The sequence below is a fragment of the Aythya marila genome, assembly GCF_965140915.1.
Source record: "Aythya marila genome assembly, chromosome: Z".
NCBI lineage: Eukaryota > Metazoa > Chordata > Aves > Anseriformes > Anatidae > Aythya > Aythya marila.
In genome coordinates, this window is record NC_139080.1 from 37,801,021 (window position 1) to 37,821,735 (window position 20,715).

General features: G+C 37.6%; 1 protein-coding gene across 2 annotated transcripts in view; it reads right to left on the reverse strand.

Moving 5' to 3' along the window:
* PCSK5 (proprotein convertase subtilisin/kexin type 5) overlaps positions 1–20,715 on the reverse strand; it is a 253,825-nt gene that overhangs the window by 82,376 nt on the left and 150,734 nt on the right. For both annotated transcript variants that reach the window (XM_082784364.1, XM_082784365.1), the window contains exons 10-12: positions 17,951–18,054; positions 3,208–3,325; positions 1,944–2,132 (exon numbers count right to left, since the gene is read on the reverse strand). In XM_082784364.1, the coding sequence (XP_082640490.1) occupies positions 1,944–2,132; positions 3,208–3,325; positions 17,951–18,054 (411 nt within the window). The remainder of the gene's footprint in view (positions 1–1,943; positions 2,133–3,207; positions 3,326–17,950; positions 18,055–20,715) is intronic.

Below are 20,715 nucleotides of genomic sequence, written 5' to 3' on the forward strand. Positions count from 1 at the left end.
TAATGGTAAAGCAATGAGGTTTTTCCTGGGTTCAGTAAAAACAGCTGGTATTGCTGCTATTAATCATGTACATGTGCATTAAAAGGTCTTGTACGTCTGAGAAAAGCGTCTCAGTCAGGTAGTAGCAATGTACAGCAGCCTCTGGGACCTTTGCCTATAGAATAAAACCCACCAGACTGCCTTCTGCCAATGCATCTCTGCATGCTACCTGTACTTGTCTATTCTGATGTCCTCGTGATAAATACTTTAATAATCAAATGTCTCAAAATTAAATGCATTCTTATGTTAGCAAATAACAACCCTTCCACTTCACCATAAGAAAGGTTTTTTTGAAGTCTCCATGTATTTCAGACCTAGAGTTTTCAAAACGCCTTTATTCCTTAATATTATTACCCCAGAGCTGTGAGTTTGTTTCATCCATATGTGACTGACAAGTCAGTATACATCTGAATCTTGCATGGGAAAGGAATTTCTGGTGTGACAGTACAAGTCATTAATAATTCATTTTTGCAAAATGGCAAAACACTAAAAGGTCTTTCAGGTTTCTTCGTTTTGTGGTTAGCCTTCTGATAGTTTAGTGTAAGAAACAGCTGAACGTCACTGTATTTTAATAAATACCTTTGCATCTTTCTACCACAGGTAAAGAAAAATTACTTTCTAAGGTTACAAAGAGAGTGAATTAGACTTTGTACCTATTCCACATACCAGTCATCACCAGAGGTGAACTGTGAATACTGGAATGTCTTTATCTCCCACTTGCTGTGAGTCAACTGCAAGACATGAATGTCTAGAGCCAAAAGTTAGCTGTGTTAAGACCACTGGGTTTACACAAGATTGTTTTGTTTGGATACCTAGGTGGAGGAGTTTTAGACTTTCTCATTTTGAAGCATGGAAGAATGGTTGCATAAAAAATGGAATAGAAAACTAAAGAGGAATTTATTCAAAGAGAAAACAAAAGCCAGATTCATAACTGTTTTGAGGGTAGAAGTCTGCCTTGGCACAGTTAGTAAAAGGCAAGGTTTTTTGTTCAGGGTAGCAGAGAGATACATAGATATTTATGCTCATGTTTTATCAGCAAGGCACTGATGGCACTCATAACGAAACACAGAAGTTATTCTTGAGTGCCCCAAAATTCTGGCACAACTTGCTTTCTATTTGGTACATTTATGACTATAGTTTGAAGAATATTTTCAGTGAATCTTTTCTTTTAAATTAACCTCATCTCTAATGAAAATGTGGGTTTATATCTCCGTCAGAACCAAATCAATTTGAGCTCCACCTGTCTGAAAAATAGCTCCTTCCTCTCAAGAGGAAAGATAGGTCATTTAACAACTGAGGGTCAGGAAGACATGCAGTTCTCCAGAGCTTGATAGTCACTGTATTGGCAAATTTGGCTGGGATGATATAGATATGAATGTGGGGCAGTCTTGAAAGCTGGAAAACTCCTATTTATTAAAAGTCCTGAAGAAATTGGTGATGCCAGGAGTCATAGCTGTATTCACAAAGCTTAAAGAAAATAGGAGTAGAAAATTACCATTCTATCTGATTTTTATTACTAGTGAAGAAAGGATGAGAAAAGAGAGAAATGAATAATAAGTGCCAAAAGTATAGTAGAAGCACACATCCATTCAGCTTCAGTTTCCTTCTTTTCCAGCCATTAAATAATTGGTAAGCCACACAAGGGTATGAAAATAGACAAATACTTTTTTAAAGATGATGATCTTCAGTGGATTTACAGCTTACTCATCTATTAATAAAGACAGAGATTTACATATTTGAGTTCATTTGCACTTCATTTTCTGCATCTTTCTCTGAAAAAAATGATTAGCCTGTGTCTGTCAGCAATCCTATGGTAATGGCTTGACTATTCTTTGCTGATGCTGCAGACTCAGTGCAGGCTCTGCATGCTGACTGGACTGTGAAGTTGCGTTGTCATACTGTACCTGTTGGCCAAGAGCTGTGACCTAGTTCCGGAAGGAGAGGTTAGGTAAATTGCCAAGTCTCCACGTCGAGGGTGAGTAATGGTGATGCGCACAACAACGTGCTCCAAGTAGATCACATGGTGGTTAGGATTATCTGAACAGCCAGTGGCTTTGTAAATTGAACGGACAACGCTGTCGGGTCGTATTGTTCTATAATGTAAACATATAAAACAACATCAGCATTTCTTGCTTATTCTGTAGAATAAGACAACCCAATCGCTTTTGCAGAGTAGTGAATGTCTTTAGTTTTAACGCTTATTTCCCAACAGAAACACACCACAGTGTAATTTTACTGCAGCTCCTGGCAACTGCCCGGCTTTCTGTTAAGGGCTACGCTGATATGCCCACATGTTAAAAGAGGATTGTAAAAAACCTGTAAAAGGAATAAGCCTTTGGGACAGAGCATTTTTGAGGATTAGTGGCCAGCTGAGAATTGTTGGGATTGTCATGGGATCACAGCTGCTTGTTAAGCCCCAGGAAATGCCTGGCATAGCCATAGTCCTTGCTTACGTAATAGCAAGTATTACATGTTAACTGTAGCAAACAGTGGGCAACCAGCATCAGACTCAGCTGGTTTAAATTGGCACAGTGTCCTTGCAGACTATATCAGTTATGGGTCAAGGTTGTCAAGTATATTTGTCAAAAAAAAGTATCCACAATGACCTTAATGCTTTGGAAACGTGTCTTGTGTCTGATGCTCTCTCTGTAGTCACAGAGTGCACTTACAGAACTTTGCTCTTAAGCCTGGTTCTGTGGAAAACCTATCCTAGCAAGCAGAGAGCAATTTAGTCTTAGCCTTTAGACAGGCTCTCTTGAGACTGATTGAGAGAGATACTATCATGTAAGGTTTTAATGACAAGAGTATTTACTTGTCAGACCCCCAACTGATAAGTTTGTACTCATCTTACAAGGGTGACTGCAGTGCACTTGATTGGACATTCTTCTTCTTATACATTCTTATACTTCTATACCAGTATTCATCAACATCCAACCTGGCTTGTTTTGTACCTTCAACTTCTGGGGCATTCTTTAAACTAGGGCCTTTTTTCCAATTGCTATGGGGAACAACCTTTATAGACAAATGACCTGAGACCTGTGAAGGTGACAGAGATCCCCAGTGTAGCTTTCAAAATGATACATTAAACACAATGCAAGGGAGGGGTAAATTATACCCAATTTCTTTCCACAAGTTTATGCCAGCAAGAGTTTTGGCAGCGGGTATTACTTGATTTGCCGATCTGTGTTCTCCACGCACACATGCTGTGGAGGGACCGTTGTCCACTTTTCTGCCTCTATCACCATTGCTTCAGCATCCATCAGTCCAAATCCATAGAGGTGGCTCACTGCAAGACACAAACAGAACAGTTGCAATTATAGCATAAAATCTTGATTTTCATCATAGGCTGATTCCAGAGAGTCAGATCCTAAAAGGAACTGCTTCTTTACCACCTATCCCTTGCCTTCACAGAAAGCTCAAAAATCTCCTGGCCTGGAAAAATAATGGCTGTCTAATTTGTTCACTGAATCTGTTCACTGCTTTATTAGAGAGACAACAAATGATCAGCACAAAGCATGGACAAGAACCACAGAATGCCAGGCAGTATAAGTGCCTCGGATTGTTTGTTACCCATGTGCCATAATTCAGCCCAGATCTCTTATATAATGTAATGCTGAAAGGAGTAAAGAAGGTGAGGAGAGCTATTTTTGTTACTCAAATAGCAAGCACATGCATGCACGTAAATATTGAAGATAACTGAGACAGTGTAATTAAGAAGGATCAGACTGACTTTTATAGATGTGGTACGCTCTTAACTTTCTTGTGTGTAAGCAGCATGCGGATGGTCTCCTATTCCAGTATGCAGTATGCTTCCCACTGTCCTGCCAACCAGTGAGACCCGACGTTTCCCTAAAGTTGCCTGCATGATGAGGCTGAGAAGCATGGCATCTGAAGTCCAGTGTTTTAAAGGTAATCTTGTTCATATGTAATGCTTATGTCAGGAAGATTCCTCCCTCTACCTCCTTTTTACATCTGCAGATGAAAGACTGTGAAGTTACTGCTGGAGACAGCTGTTGACATTGTTGCTGACCTCTGATATTACCTACCTACTGCATGCACTGCACACACAGTGGTACTGAGCACTCCATTAGCACTCTGTTAATACTCATTCCTAGATGTTACTATCTCACCTCTACCTACCCTTCCTTCATGCTATGGAGAACCATCAATGGTTCCCTTGCAAGAAACTTAATGTCTTTAATGCCTGAATGCCCTCTACTAAAAGAAGCAAAATGCTTTAAACCATCAGCTTTTTAGGATACAAAGGACTGAACTTTCAAATGTTCAGCAACAAGACAAGACATTTCCTATAAGCTTGTGCCAATCCTGTATCTCTAACTTCTTGTTAATTTTTATGAGTACTTAACTTCATGTAACTGTTTAAAGCATTCCAGAAACTCACAAAGACTAAGAATTTTCACTTACTGAATCAGCTGTGTTTTGTTTGTTTGCATGTTTGTTTTGTTGCTTGTCCAATCAAAACAGAAGCTTGCAAATGCATGTTGATGAATTAGAAAGAGCTGCTAACCGTGTTGATTTTTGTGTGACACTTTGGTGCTCTTGGTAAAGTCCTGATGGGAGGAGGTGAAAGAAGAAAATCTACCAGAGGAAGGAGTTTATATCACAAATACCACTGTATTAATACATCAGTTTTACTTGCTTCCACAGTGCTACCAGAAAACCCTCAGAAAATCCTAAGTACTATTTTAATCAGTAATGTGACAAGGCATGGTGCAAGTCTTTCCAAGTGCACTTTGCAGAGGCTTTCTGAAAGCAGCCTCCATTTATTGCCAAACCAGAATTCATAGGACTCTCTCCAAAAAAACCCCAACCTTGTCAAACAAGTAACAGTTCAAAGCATTAAAATAATCAGTGCTTAAGGATCCCATCTTCCAAATATGGCAGCATCTAATACGGTTTAGAACTACCAGCCAAAGAGGGTTCCTCAATGGAAAATCCTATAAGGTGCAATGAATTTTTTTTTTCCCATCTCCTTTTTCCCTCATTCCCAAACTGAACATTCCCAAACTGAAGTGCAAATAGCATGGAAATGTTCATTCTGAAAGAACTGAGCACAGCTCTTCTGCCAAAGGAGACAGATACAATTTTCAGAAATGAATCACAATTACTAAAATATATGAAAGTAATTAAATTCAGCTTTCCTTCAGAATTCTGAATTCTCTTTAATGTACACCACAAACCAATTGACAGGGAAAAGGATACCGTATTTTTACATGTGTGTGGAGGTATCCAGAAAAAGGGCAAGGAAGGCTTAGAGAAATTGTACTGTGAAGAGGGTTTCTGAGATGGAAATCACCTTGCTTATAAACATCTTGTAAAAACTGCTTCTGCATGTTTATCTATGGAGTCACTTGTCTATTCATAGACTGCATCTATTGTTTTTTAAAATTTTAGTTAATAGTCATTGTCTGCTCAGAAGAACAGTGGGAGGAGCAAGAGTATTAACTTGTGGTCTGTAACAGTACACAGTTGCTCCGTAAAGTACTACTTTTTGACAGTGAGGGTTTAAATTTTTATGAATGGAAGGAACCTTTGAGCTAGTACATAGAAAATGCATTTTTAATTCCTGAAAGGAAACAATCTACTTCAGTGCATGGGATGTCTGTAGTGCTGTAAATCACTGTGTGTTCAACCAATATGTTGACCTGAAAGAAGAGACAAACATCTCCTTAATTCCCTTTGCTCACCCAGAAATGAGGTCAGAAAAGCACCTAACAATGCCACCATGACAGACAGTGAGCTTCTGACTAAAATTTAAGAGGCTTTTAAGCCAGCAAACACTAGAAATGCCCTTTTAGCCCTAATATGCACATTAAAAAAATAAAAACAAAATCTAGTGAGTGAACTTTCTATCTTTCTAACCCTAAAAATTACTTTCAAGATAGTTGTGCTCATTTTTCATTCATGAGATATTTTTTTTTTCACCCAAAGTTATAGAGATGTGTTAATTGTCCATGACAATTATGACCTTCAATGCCTAAACTCTCTTGCATGAGAACAGAGGTGGGAGTAAAAAGTTCTGCACCTGCTGGCTTTTTTTTTTTTTCCTTGAAAGGCCTTCCAATTCAAATCAAAACATCCTGACAGTCAGGGGTGCTCCTAAAGCCTTCCATGGCAGAAGCTTCCAGACAGCTAACATTTGGCTGTCTGCAATGTTTGCACTTCAAAGCCCTTGATCCAGTGGGTCGGTTAGCAGCTGCAGGTACCAGGAGAGGCCCATCATTTTCAAAGACTAAATAATAGCAATTTAAGAAACCATTACACAGTTAAGAAAAGTAGCTGATCCCCAGTGTCTCAGAGAAAAAAGCAGATTTTGTCTCTTACTGCCTTCAAATTGCACCCCTTCATCTGTGTATGTGATGGTACTGCTGTGAACACAATGCCAGGGTGTCTCTCCCAGAGGGAAAAAATGACCTTGATGGTCTACAAAGGGCCATAAATGTCTTCTGGTAAGCAACTGGAACAGCCATTGATTTGTATGCAAATGGTACTGAGCTCACTTCCATTAACACTGTAAAAAGCCGTATTTGAAAGGTACTGATGACTGCAGAATGAGATAAGGTGACTGCAAGTGCAAAATGCCCCAGGACCTTGCGCTTAAGTGCTCTACATTATCACTGCTTTGATTTAGTACTAGGCTTGATTGTTGCTAGGAATCATTGACCATGTTAGAGGTGGTACAAGGCTGTTCTGCAAGAAGATATTTTGCTTTTAGAGATGGCATTGGAATGTGAAACTGGTGTAACATAAACTGATGATTAAGAAATAGCTCTTTTCTCTTGTTGAGGGCTGAGAACTGTGATCTGGTGCTCAAGGTATCAATGGGCAGAACTATTCTTTAATCCTCTCCCTACTCACACAGCAATACAAACTGACCTATTTCTATTTTCGCAAAATCACAGTCATGCACAGAGCTTTACAGATGCAGAACTAGTTTCAGAGAAACTCCTGGAACACAAAGTAAATATTGAGTTTTAGCTATCTCTTTACTCTTCTTATCATTACAGAAAATAACATTTCCCAGAGCTAAAGTCTGTTTATTTATCCCTAGAGCAGTTCCTCTCTTAGTGCAGCATGAAACCAAGGCCTGCTCATCTGCTGGATAGACTTCCCCAGCTTTTCATTATCCCTTTGTTTTTGTCTGAATCTGTTATTGAAAATTCAATAACTTTCTTATTTGTGTACAAAGAAGATGCAAAGCTACCCCTAAATCTAAAGGCAGAATGTGTATCCCACTTGACTTGACTGAGAGAAATATGAATGCTGGAGCTGATAAATCATAATGCAGCATCATGCAGACTGCAGGAAACCTGGACACAGACAATGATAATACAGCACTTCCAGTGCTTCAGTGTAGCTAAACTTGATTTGTTAGGCTGGAGTTCCATTGTGTGTCATCAAGATGTCTCATCAGTAGCTTAGATGCTAAGCTACTTCCTTGCTATTTTTCTCATGTGATGAAAAACACTCTAGAATATTTTCTTCCCACTACAATTTTGTCCTTTAATTTTCTATACGATGAAAGCAGCATTGGAAATATAAGCATTTTGTACACACACATCAAGTACTTAATGATTCTGAAATGTCCATAACTTCAGTTTTTCAAATGAGAATATGCAGCTGTCCTAAGCTAGATTTAGCTGTTTTAGCTGTTGAATTATGGTCTGTTCATTTATGTTACTTTAGGTAGCATAAATTTATGCTTCAGACTCATCAAAAAAAAAAAAAAAAAAAAAAAGCTGCAAAATAAGAGTATGTCCCTTATACTTTGATTTTCTTAAATGTTGCTTAGCAAGACTAGAAGATTTGAGACTCTTATGTTATGTCCATCATATAAATACCTCAAGTCAGCATACAGTAGCATTTCTTTTATGTTTGATACTTTATTTGCAGATATAAAGCTCTAATTCTATATTACTTTAACTTTCTGTTGTTTGCTTAGTATATTAGAACGCTTTACATTGCAAGCAGAAAAGAGAGTCTGAATAAAACTAATGGACAAAAAAGGAGAAATGCAACAACAGGACAATACTTAAACTATTTTCATGTTGTTTTGTCTTGTATTAACTAAGAGAGCATTGATCTTGAATGAGAATTCATCTTGTTTCAGCCATATCCTTAACTCTAAATTCCCTGTTTTGTGTCAATCTATGACCAGTAATCTGCAATAACTGGATGTGATTTCTGAAACATATAACTGCTTTGCAAGGCAGTAACACAAAAGTACAAGAACATTTTTTTTTTTTTTTTACTCTTTGTTATAAAATCAAATCCCTCATGCTTTTTACATTAAGTACAAGATTTGAAATTTTATATTTTATAGAGAAGCAAACCTCAAATTTTTCTACATAAGGAGAAAACAAATAACAAACCCAATCCCTCCTTCCTGTATGATTTCCTTAAGTCCAGCAATCTATAAAGACTCAGCAGGGATGGAAGAAAATTAAGTTCTTAATCTTACCATCATACTACAGGAGGATTTAAAGGACAGAAAATTATCCAATAAATTTGTCTTAAAAGTAGTAGCTACAAAGACGCACAATGAGAAACTGAGGAGTCTCTGTTTCTAGACAGAGGATAGCAGAATATGTTGATTTATCTCCTAGTTGTGTTCATGTCAGTTACTGATTTTTGTATCCATACAAATTATTCCTCCAATAATATAGTAACTGTGAATCAACTTGACAATTGATTTGCTGCCCCCACTCCCCCCCCCAAAAAAAAACAAAAACAGAAAACAAACACCACAATCACTCCTCTAGATTTTACAGATTTGTCTGATTGAAAGCTCCTATTCACTGATAAGTAAATTATGGACCTCCCAGGAGCACTAGTGGAACAACTAGTAGAAGCTAAACCTCCTGCAGCCAGTGTACCTTTGTTTCTGTATGAAAATCTGACAGTACCTCACCTGCTGAGACTGCTGACACAAAAACCAGACCTAAAATATACAACCTTAAAATATCAAGGAATTAAATCTAAGATCACATTAGTATTCACACTTTGGCAGTATTTATCTGCTTCAGGAATTTAAAATATGTTGTTATTAAGCATAGCTACTGGTTGACAAAAGGGACTAAGAGCAAATGGCACTTTTGGGGCACCACAGTCAGCCTTTACTAATACTTACAGCAAGTACCACTCAAACGTTACCACCCTCTCTCGTGAGTGTTAGCAACGTCAAGGCAGAGTTCTCTAGTCTTGGGATTCAGCCATCTCACAGTCAGTGGTCAGCACTGAGCACCCCTGGGTACCCAGCATGGCCCTGCCAGGTTCTCCCCTGCATACAGCAAGGCCCAGGCGAGTATCTGATTCACTTCTGAGAGCTTGCTTAGATATGGCTAGATCATGCTAATGCTGTGCTCAGAGCACATGGTATCTACTGTGCCCTGCACATGCAGACATTTTCCCGAGTGTCAAAGTACCTGTGTACTTTGCTGAAAGCCTCAGCAGTGACCAGGAAGACTGGTTTAATTCTCTGCCTCTAAAGGAGCAGGGTTGTGACAGAAGAGGAAAACTGACTATTGCTGGCTGGTGATGCCTAAGACAGACAAGCTGCTTCTTCTCCGATCAGCATTCAGTCATAAATCATAAAGCCTCTACTGAAGACATTCATTTATATTGCCTAAAATGTGCCAGCTTATGTGAATAGAATAAATCTAAGGATTATGTGCGTTTAGAAGGGGGAAAAAAAGTTTGCTGACATAAAGTTGGCTAGGGACCACCTACAGTAAAAGAAACTATGTATTTCTAACTCAGTGATAGTCTTTATGTTGTGTTTTCTTCTGAAAGGCATGAAGATCCATTTGCAAAACATGGCAGCTTGCAAGTTTTCTTTAAACAAAACAAGTTCGTTCGGGATTGCACTATGGAATACTTTTTAAGAAAATGTATTAGTTTCCTTTATTAGGAGCAAATTTACCCTCAGAGGTACATTTAGGATTCCCCAGGAACTTAATAAAAGCAGCCAAATGTTGTTTTATTCTATCAAAAAATAAAAACACATTTTAGTAAGAGCTGCTATGCTAGGCTATATTTCAGAACAGATGATGACAGATGAGGTAAAGAGACTGTAAGAGGAAATGCTGACAGACTGTTAGCAGGAGACACAAAGACAGCAATTCTGTGCTGCCAGGTGTATCAGACACATGGTGCAGAACATCCTCCTTGTTCTGTCTTGCACAGAGGTTGTGTCTGTTCTGAAGTATTGGTGCTCCAGAGCGACGTTTAGACTCAAACTCATTCCTGACTATGCACACGGCTGCAGCAGATTTCAGCAGAGAAAGGACACATACAAATGTGCAGAGTTTTATTGAAGTATATTGCAAATTATTTAATAACAATGATGGTGATTTTTCTAACTTGAACAACACTAACTTCACCCCAAAGCAGCGAAAATACTAATTTGCTAAGCAGACTTCACATGGTCCCCATAGAAATATGTGGTAGGTTGAGTGTCTCTACTGAAGTACTGAAGTAGAGACACTCTGATAATAAATAACTGTGAGTTTTATAGTTATAGCAGAACACTGAAGCAATGCAACAGCAATGAAGAGCTTTGGTGATCCCAAAGGCAAGTGTTGTTCTCAAAAAAAGATAGAACTACCCCATGCATAAGATGCTTACCACTGCTATGCACGTACTACAAATGCAGCTACATGATTACCAGGAACATCCTCACAGATGTTCTGCTTCAACAATTAGCATGTAAATGGTTCATGCAACTGCATATAACTTTTAGGGTTTTTCTTTTAAAATGCAGTCTTCATTGTATATGTGTTCTACTCTGAAGAATTGTATCAGTTTATCATTCACTTATTACATTCATAGGTCCTGGCTCTTATTTCTTAAGACTGTAAAATGAAAATCTATACTTCAAATTAAGTGGTAGACTCTTAGGTTATGAGTCCATGGCAAGACTTTTTTCCTCTATTCTCTCTACCTCCCTGTCCCCCAAACCTTTTCGGAGTTTTACTAAAGGTCTGAGTTGGGCTTGCTGAAAGAAAATAATGTCAAAAGTTGTAATTCCTATGGCATATATCCTGTTAGTGCTGACAGTCCACTTTGCAATGTCTGGAATATTAGGAATTGCAGAGTATAGTAATTGTAAATATATGTAGCTTTGTTTCTAGGACAGATGGACATCAAGTCTGTCAGTTGTTCAGCAGAGGTACTATCTTTTAAAATTCTTTCTCTGTTGAGCTGATCATGGATTTGTGACAATTCTGAGTGCTATTATAATAGAAATTTAAATCCTAATTTTGCCTTTTGCCTGCTGTTCCTCCTGATTTAGAACCATTTCATTTACATTTTAAAATAGGTGTAAATTGGACTCACGATATTGGATTCCAGGAAAGCAACCAACTGTAACACAAAATGTCAATCTACTTTTTCTTTATGTATCCCACCACAGGCCCGAAGTTTCTGATTATATTCTATTTTAAATTCACAGTTCCTTTCCTTGCTTTTCAGAGCCAGCAGGGAACAGAGTGCTTCAGAGCGGATGAGTAATGAGAAGCTTTGACAATGAAGAGTTTGAGGCTGGGAGAAGTTATGACACCTCCCTGGCTTGTCTCAGAGCTTCCCTCTCCTACTTTGTACTTTTACATCTCTGGAACTATAGAGATATATTTCTGATCTTACACATCTTTCAACTGAAAGCAACATTGGGTGGATCTCACTTTGTGCTAGGTAAAAAATAATATATCCAACAACCATGACTGAGGATGCAGAATGCAATATATTTTCCAACTACCTTCCCTAAATCCCAAAGAGGTCTTTTAGGTCTCACTTAAGACCAGCATAGTTTGGATACACTGCTATTTGTTTGGGTTTAACATATGAAATACTGAAACATTCCGACTGCAATTTTAATATTACATTTTCAAAAACATTATTTGTAGCTGCCAGCTGAACTATTACATGTGGAAAGGAAACAAAAGCAATCATTAAAAGTTGCAGTGACCATAAAATAAAAAGCACGAATCATTTTAAACTTGCTGCTGCTAAAAAAAAAAAAAAAAAAAAGAAGCATGTTTTTATGCTCTTTTTCCTCAACCATTTTCATTTCCAAATCCCACCACCCCATGTCTTCTCCAACTACAGCAATGGTCTTTGTTAGAAGTGATGATAAACTTTATGGTATTGACCTCATGATTACAGTGATATTTAAAGATGGCTGTGGGATTCTTGAGGGCACAGACCTCTTTCTATCATACATATTCTGTCTGCTGGGGTGACACTTCTGCTCGCTGTTAGACTATCTATTAATTTTAATTTCCTGTTGCTAAACTAAATGGTGTCCTGACTACAAACAACCTCCAAGCATGTCAAAAAGCATTCAGATGAATGTAAACAGTTCAACTAATGCAATACTAATGCCTGTCTATGTAGGTGAGTGCTAGCCTTTCTCTCAGACTTTACATCTGCCTTTGCTGAAGACTAGGTCATGTACATGTAAGATACGGCTGGATAGTCTTTCTGCACATACATTTGCTTTTCCAGAACTCTTGCTCTCAGCTGCCTATTCAAGATTCTGGTTTGTGGAACCCTCTGTAAATGGTATGTTATATCTTTGTTTCCATTTAAATATAATTTCAACAATATTAAAATCCTGTGGCTTAATGACTGGTAAGTAGTGCTCTAGGTGCCAGGTTCTTCTGATGTTACCTTTACACTAGTAGTTTAGAGAATGGCAGTACTGAGCTGGAGCTTTTTTCAAGAACTAATGCATTTGGATGCAAAATCTGACTTAACGGGATTCCCTGTGTGGTGGATAGTTGCAGAAATATGTCTGTGTGGTGGCTTGGCAATGAAGCCATGGGCCTCTGGAGAGGAGCAGGTGGTCAGAAGACAAGGTGCTAAGGGTATTCCTGGTGAGGAAACAAGTGCCTTGAGCCAAGTGCCTCTTGCCCTGGGAGAGCAAGAGAAACGTGTTACATGTGAGAGAGTTTGCATTTGCCCATGCTTCTCAACAGGCTGAGCAGATAATTTACTGACAGCACTCTAATCTGTTAATCTGAAAATATCAGCTTTATCTTTTGAAAGACTAAACAAACAAACAAACAAACAAGAAATCATTAGTTTAGCTTGCATAGGATATAGTCTTCTTCATTCCTACAAAGTAAGACCAATGCAGTTTCATGTGTTTGTTGCCAATTGCCAAACTACCCCAAACTGGGCTCTTACAGCAGCCAAACTCAAAGCCCATGTTCTGCATGCTCCATGCACCATATGTATGGGTGTTATGGCTGCGTAGGAGTTGATATTGGCTATTAATGCTGTATGTAAATGTCAGCTGGCAGCTGTAAGACTGAAGGCCTTTTGATAGATGAACAGCTTCAATTGGTTGACATACCAGCTCGTGAAATGCTTTCTGTTTTTCGAAGTCTTAAGCCAGTTTCTAACAATGATTTGAAAACATAATTAAAAAAAAATATTTAAAATATGTAGCAGGGTATTTATGAATAGCTTGTCTTCTCTGAAATATGCATACTGTTGTGAATACTTTCTCACACATATCTGAATTTCAGCTTGGTTACTCATCACCCTACAACAATTTAAATCTGGCCAGTCATAGGAACACAGATAGACTCATCTTTTCCTCATTCACAGAACTGGTAGTGCCCTGCTCACAACAAGAATGATGACTAGTTTTATTAAAATTTATAATTAAACAATTATATTAGAAGTCCATAAACCATTAAGTGACCACTTCTTTCCTAAAGCAGCAGAAACTTTGGTCAATCTAAATGGATGAGACTTATCTCTGCTAGAGTCTGTCACTCCCTGGCACAGGAGATAACTCAGTTTCTGTAGGAGAGTAACTCCACTAGGCTGGAGAATGGCCCAAAATGAAAAAAAAAAAAAAAAAGGGTCTAGAGTTTTGATTTTCCTTTATATTTCAGTAGCATTTTATTTCACTGTACTGAAATGTTATTATCCATACTTCAGAGCCAAGAAGAGTGAAGGATGTTCTCTAAAAATCTCTCTGCAAATTAGTACTATTCCTTCACTCCAAATGGTCTTTTTCCCCAGAGACAGTATTTGACAGTATTTGGAGCTTCGCTTATATATAAAGAACTGTTCGGATGATTTGATCATTGTTCATAGAATTGCAGTGTTTCATTCTGTATCTTTCAACCTAGAGACAAGTTGGCATTAACATAGCATTCCCTTTTTATGAATGCATTTTTGTGCTCTGTTGTTGACCAAACAATAGACACAACAAGGAGCCTTTGCATATCGATCTGCCATAGCAAAACCAGACCAACTATTTTGGTATCTTCACAAAAACAGATATTCTCTCTTTTTTTTTTTTTTTTTCCATATACATATACTAATACAGTTAATTAACTGTATTAGTTATAAAAATTAAATCTGATTTTGAAGTGAAATGGACCATTATGTGTCTCTATCTAGTGACAAATATTACATACAACTGACTAGACCAGAGAATATTCCAAAGTAAGTATCCAAGTGTTTCTTCTTGAGACTGTTAGGTAATAGGTTCCTGAGTAAAGATGCATGCATGCTGGCAGCAAAACAATAATAAAAAAAAATACCAAGAAAAAATTCTTACACATTTCTGGCTTAATTCAATTGACATGCATTTAATGAATGCTGTTTACTTGCCAGAAAACTAAACAAATAATGGGCATTGCTTTAACAAATCAACAGGCTGGCTCAAGTGCTTTTCATGAATTAATCTTTCTCTTTATGAATGTAAGATATAAAAAACAAGAAATCTTGCAACCAATAATGATTGCTCCTTCTGTGTGTTCTGCAATGGAGAAACACTGCAAAGGACTACAGCGAGGGACAGTGTTGCCATGCAGCCCAGCAAAACAGCCCACTGAAAAGCATGCTGACCCACTTTCAACTACCAGCTCTTGCTGACCCTTTGTTGAGAGAGAGGTTCTTCCAAGTTTTTGTTGTTTTTACCCTTTCTGATCTTCTTTCTAAAGGAGCACGCCAGTCCCTCTCTTTCTTTTCATTTTTTTTTCTTTATTTTCCAGATGCATAGAAGAAAGGCAGATTGTTTCTTGTGACTGCCTTTGCTTTAGTTAATTTAGGAAAAATCTTCCACCCCTTCTCTTGTTAAGAACATGCCCTGGAAGAAATATGGATCTTGCCATCAACAAAATTATGATACAATTCCTTAAGGAACTCAGTCTGATCAGAGTAATTCATCTATGAAAAACCATACTATAATTGTTACTCTTGGCAACAGTGAAGGATAATAGTGTAATATTATACTAAATATTGCCACGTGCAATAGTAAAAAAACTGTTCTAGCCTTGCCAGCAGCGGTGTGCAAACCCCCTTTTGAGTTCAGGTTTGGATGTTGTGATTTAATCTAAATCTTTTTCTTCTCCTTCTTCCAAAAGCAACAGAGGTTTAAAGAGAGCTGGATTTTATTGGAACCATTTGCTCAGCCTAAGTTGCCAAAATAATTTAGTTAAAACTAGTGCTTTTATTTGGGTTAAAGTTGATTTCTGAGCTCCACAGAGGTCGAGGCACTTAGTTTGTCTTCCTCTTTTTCAATTTCACCATGGAGTCTACAGCAGAGCCCTGCCAGGTCAAGTTGTATTTCCCGAGTCCCAGTCACCCATTTGAGGTTATCTATGTTCATGATTCTGCAAAAGTGGAGCAGATAACTTTTTCAGCCCTTTTCCTCACAATTTATCTGCTACAATACATAGAAAAATGTGTGGATCAAAGGATTCTGAGTAAGCAGGCACTAGTAGTGTAAGAGTGCAAGCCCTGCTGCCAGTGCTGCTACTGCTGGTGCATTAGTGTGACTTCTCCTTAGCTAATGAGTGACAGCTGCTGTGAAATGCCTTACAGGGTATTTGGCTTTCCTGGGCAACAAGTGGAAAAATACAAAAATATAGATTTTTGGAAGTGAGCTGGGGGAAAAAACACTCTATTTTATGCTACTTGAAAAGCATTGTTTGAATTTCAGATAGTTCCAACAAAATGATAATACAGTCACAAAGTCTTGCCAAAACTTTTTAAATCCTGGGATACGTTTCACAATAACAAATACTGCAATGTTATTGCAATTAAGGAAGTATCTATTTCTCACTATATGTGTTTCTGCATGTGGGCATGAGCTTGTTGTAAATGGGACAAAAGCAGGCTCTTGAACGTCAGAACCTTTGCATGGTGAGGGGGCTGGGGTCAAATACGCATTTCTAAAACTATCCTCTGTAGTTAGAGTCTGGTTTGGATCCAAAAATGAAAGCTTTTTTTTTTCTTTTTTTTTTTTTTTTGGTTCCTATTCAATTGCAGAAGAAATGTCATAGGTCAGAATGATATATTAAGGATGCTCTATGGTAGCAGTGACTTGTTCTGGAATAGATTAATGCTAGGCTTCAGTTTTAAAGTGAAACCAGGGTAAAGATTTGATGGTTCTTGTTTATTAATTTTTTATTTATTTATTTATTTATTTATTTTCCCTCAGGAGATCCTAGCACAAAACAGTTCAAATCTCAAGACTTCTACTCATCTTAAAAGAAGTACTGCTATCTTGGATGGAATTCTCATAAAAAAGAAACAGAAATAAGCCCGTCTGGTTGTTGTTGTTGTTGTTTTTAAAGCAATCCAGACTGAATGCAGTAGGGATTTAGTGAATGGAATTCAGAAGCCAATGCATGTTGAAATACAACATTGGATGGATTAAAAGGCCAGTTTTAATCCATCTTGCAAATGTGTTTATTATTTAGTTGATCAACTGAAAAAGCCAGTCCTATTCTCAACTACATCAAAAGAAGAGTGGCCAGCAGGTCAAAAGAGACAATTCTCCACCTCTATAACACTATTTTGAGACCTTACCTGGGTGCATACAGCTGTGGGACTCCCAGCATAAGAAAGACATAGACTTGCAAGAGCAGGTCCAGAGGAGGGGCACAAAGATGATCAAAGAGATGGAGAACATCTCCTATGAAGAGACACTCAGAGGGCTGGGGTTGTTCAGCTGGAGAAAAGAAGGCTCCAAGGGTATCCAATAGTGCCACTTATAGGGGGACTGTGGGAAAGATTGTGAAGGATTCTACCAGGGTGTGTAGTGATGGGACAAACTAAAAGAAAGCTTCAGAGTTGATGAAATGAAAGAATTCTTTACTGTGAGGATGGTTAGATAATGGAACAGGTTGCCCAGAGACGCTGTAGATGCCCTATCCCTGGAAATGTTTGAGGCCAGGTTGGATGGGGCTTTGAGCAACCTGATCTAGTGGGAGGTGTCCCTGCCCATGGCAGGGGAGATTGGAACTAGATGATCTTTAAAGGTGCCTTCCAGCCCAAACCATTCTATAATTCTATGATTCTACAGTTCTATGATTCTGTGATTGAGTGTGATTTTTCTCCAGTTACAAATACGAATAGTTCTGCATTTGATATTATCCTAAATCAGATAAAATTTTAAATATAAAGAATGTAGAGTGAATAATATAAATCAGAAACTTAAAAATAGTGTTTCACCATTTTTAATCAGATCATTTAATGTTATTTTGCCATTTTAAAATTGTAAACATTCTTAAATGAGAACACGGTCTGCATCCAGTAACTTCTGTAGCTTCACTTTATTTTATCTGAATGCAGTCTATATGAGGAAAATTTTTAAAACACCTGATTTACTAGATTTTCTCTTAGCAGTGCACAAAATAGGGCTGAAAGGGACAAATAGGATCTGGCCAATGTATTTTGTAGCTGCCATTTTTTATTTTAGTAATTTTAAGAGCTTTCCTTTATAAAAAGAAGACAGTACCCCTAAGCTTAAGCCTGTAAAGTCTGAAAGCTATGCACAACACAACAAATTACTTGAAATTGGTTGTTCTTCATAAATGCCAAATAAGATGTCTCTGATGGCAAACAAGAAAGTTCTCACCCTTATACCCAGCTGCATTGGTTTTCCAGTCGTTAGCATTCAGATGTCCTGCACGAGAAGTCCTGACAATAATATGCTGTATGTCTCTCCATGTCAGAAATGGACTAGAAAAAAGGGAAAACATAAAGTCACAGATTAGATATATTTTATTAGAATGGAGGAATACGAGTCACAAAAGCAAAAAAATATCCAAAACCAAAACAACCCTCACTTCTCTTCCCTGCTCTCCTTTTCTCCATTCAAAATAGCATTTCCTAATCTTACTGAATTACTACACGAAATTATTTATACAGCTAGGAGGCTTCCATGAAGCAGACTATAAAGATATATGATACTCCATTGCACAAACTTCTAGTGTTTTGCTAAGTAAGGGAAGATGATGGAGTACATTTCACCCAGACTTAATTTGTATGACCGCCAACCACCACTGTACGTTGTTATGTTGGCTCACTGAAAAGCTTTACTAAATCTTAATAACTGTGTGCTCAAGCTGTCAGTTTCCTTAGACTTGCAGCTCTGACTGAAACTATTTCACATGCTCTGTTGTTATTCATTTGACTGTTCATTTGATTGTTCATTTGTTATTTGCCTGGCCTTGGGTACAAGGAGCCTCAGCGAGGCTCCTTGGGTACACTTCAAAGATGACCAAACAAACAGCACAGTCTCTAAATAGTTATAGAGCAAGTACCTGATGACACAGAGTTGTATTCTTTTTACACGCTTCTAATAACCTGACCACTGCAATGGTGAAAGGAGATGCCATTTGCATTCTTATTATGAAACTAATATCCATTTATCTAATATCCACTTATCTTGTAAGAAATCTATAGGGAATGTAGTGTTCTTGTTGCTTTTAGATACACCCCATGGAGTATTTCTTATCTTAGGAGATCATTTAAAAGAGCATGGGCATCATAGGGGTATTTTTTATTTCTTCTCATTTCTGTTTTTGTCTCAGACATAATAAGAATAGTATTCCATTTAAAAACATGGTTAAGTGGAGAGAATGAAAAAGTGAGTAATTAAGTAAAGAAGAGAGAGAAAGTACTGTAGGACAGAATACTAGTCAAGTATCATTCTCGGAGAATCATTATTTACCCTTACTCATTGGCACAACTCCATTCAGTTGTAATAATGAAGACAAACCAGAATGAAGTTCTGGTGAAGACCCAGTACTGGCTGTCTACAATGTCCAGCACTAGGCAGTCATTGAAAACCTGGGAAACCTCAGTTCCTTAACACATGCTCTGTGTTTTTCTGACCAAGAAGTAACCTGGCCTGGCAGACAAGTGACTTATTCTCAGCATTTATATTTAAGGCTTGATGAGGAACGCTTGTGCTCTGCTTGCACTTGCAGGTAGAGGCTAGAAAAAAGGAACGGTCAAATGAGTGTGGGAAAGCTCAACCCATGAGAGATGGTGAGTGGGTCACTTTTTGGGGTAGGTAGGACATTCCTATCACATGGAGTTACCATATATTTTTATACCAACACATAGTTGAATTCCTAGAAATTTCAAAGACAGATTTCTTCAGAAAGCAGACAGAGTAACAACAAATATGCAGAAATATTTGATTGTTCTGTATTGAAATACACAGAAAAATCTCACTCAACTCTCCATCTGAGGTACATAAATAAATGTTGTGTGGGTTGTCATACCATTCACAGTGTTTCACATATTCCAGTACTTGTTATCTCAAAATAATACTCTTTTCAAAATACTTGAGTAATCAATGCAGTATGGCACTTAACTATAGAAGTAGAAACCTGCTTATCATGTGAGCTGAACTCAAGCTATTAAGAAGCAATCAGTGAATACACGTGATAATCTATTAAAAAATGTGTACTTAATTTTCAACCAAACTGCATCGATTTAGGTTTTCAGGTGATATATTTCAGCTTCAACAAGCTGTACCTTTAGCAGAAGGTAGTAGGGAAACACAAGTTATTGCAAACCTGCAGCATACTTGTCTATAGAAAAGCTAGCGCCTATCCTATCCACATACAGACATATATTGGTATGTACTAACTACTGAGAGTTCACCATTCTGGGTAGAACTACTGAAAATGAAAATCAATTACCTTTCAGAACCATGGTCCATAACTCTGTATAACAGATAAAAACTTGGGATGTGAAGGCCATTCACTCACATAGAACTCATTCTTACACATTCTAAGTTCCAACAGTCTTATAATTCATAAACCTGAAAACAAGTTGAAATTGCCTAAAAATGTGAAAATTCTTTTATTCAAAGTTGTAAGGAATAATTCAAAGACAGGCACAAAATCCTATTACAGGACATTTCCCAGTGTGTGTGTGTAAACCACGGGTATGCTGATGTAATCTAGCATCTTTCTGCTTACAGCAGGGACACCACAGTATTTTTCTAGAGTCAACACAGAAAGTCATTTTTATGCTTGCTATTAAAAGAAGAAAGAGATGGAATAATCTAAAGATGGATGATCATTTTTAAGTGAATCTCTTATTGACTGTAGACAGATTTTTCTGTAATTTCTTCAAAGCTGTATTAATTCATCATCATTTAAGTTCTCTCTTATTTATTTATTTATACAGGACACAAGTGTATTCCTGTGCTTAAATTATTCTGTTGTTTTTAAGAACAGCTGATGCATTCACTAAAACATTAATATGCTCACAGATGCAGGTTTTTTTTATTTTTTTTTTTAAGTAGAATTTCTCACGATAGACAGTTGGACTAGATGGATGTAGTTGTTTATTCAGCTGAACTGGTAAGAATGAATGCAA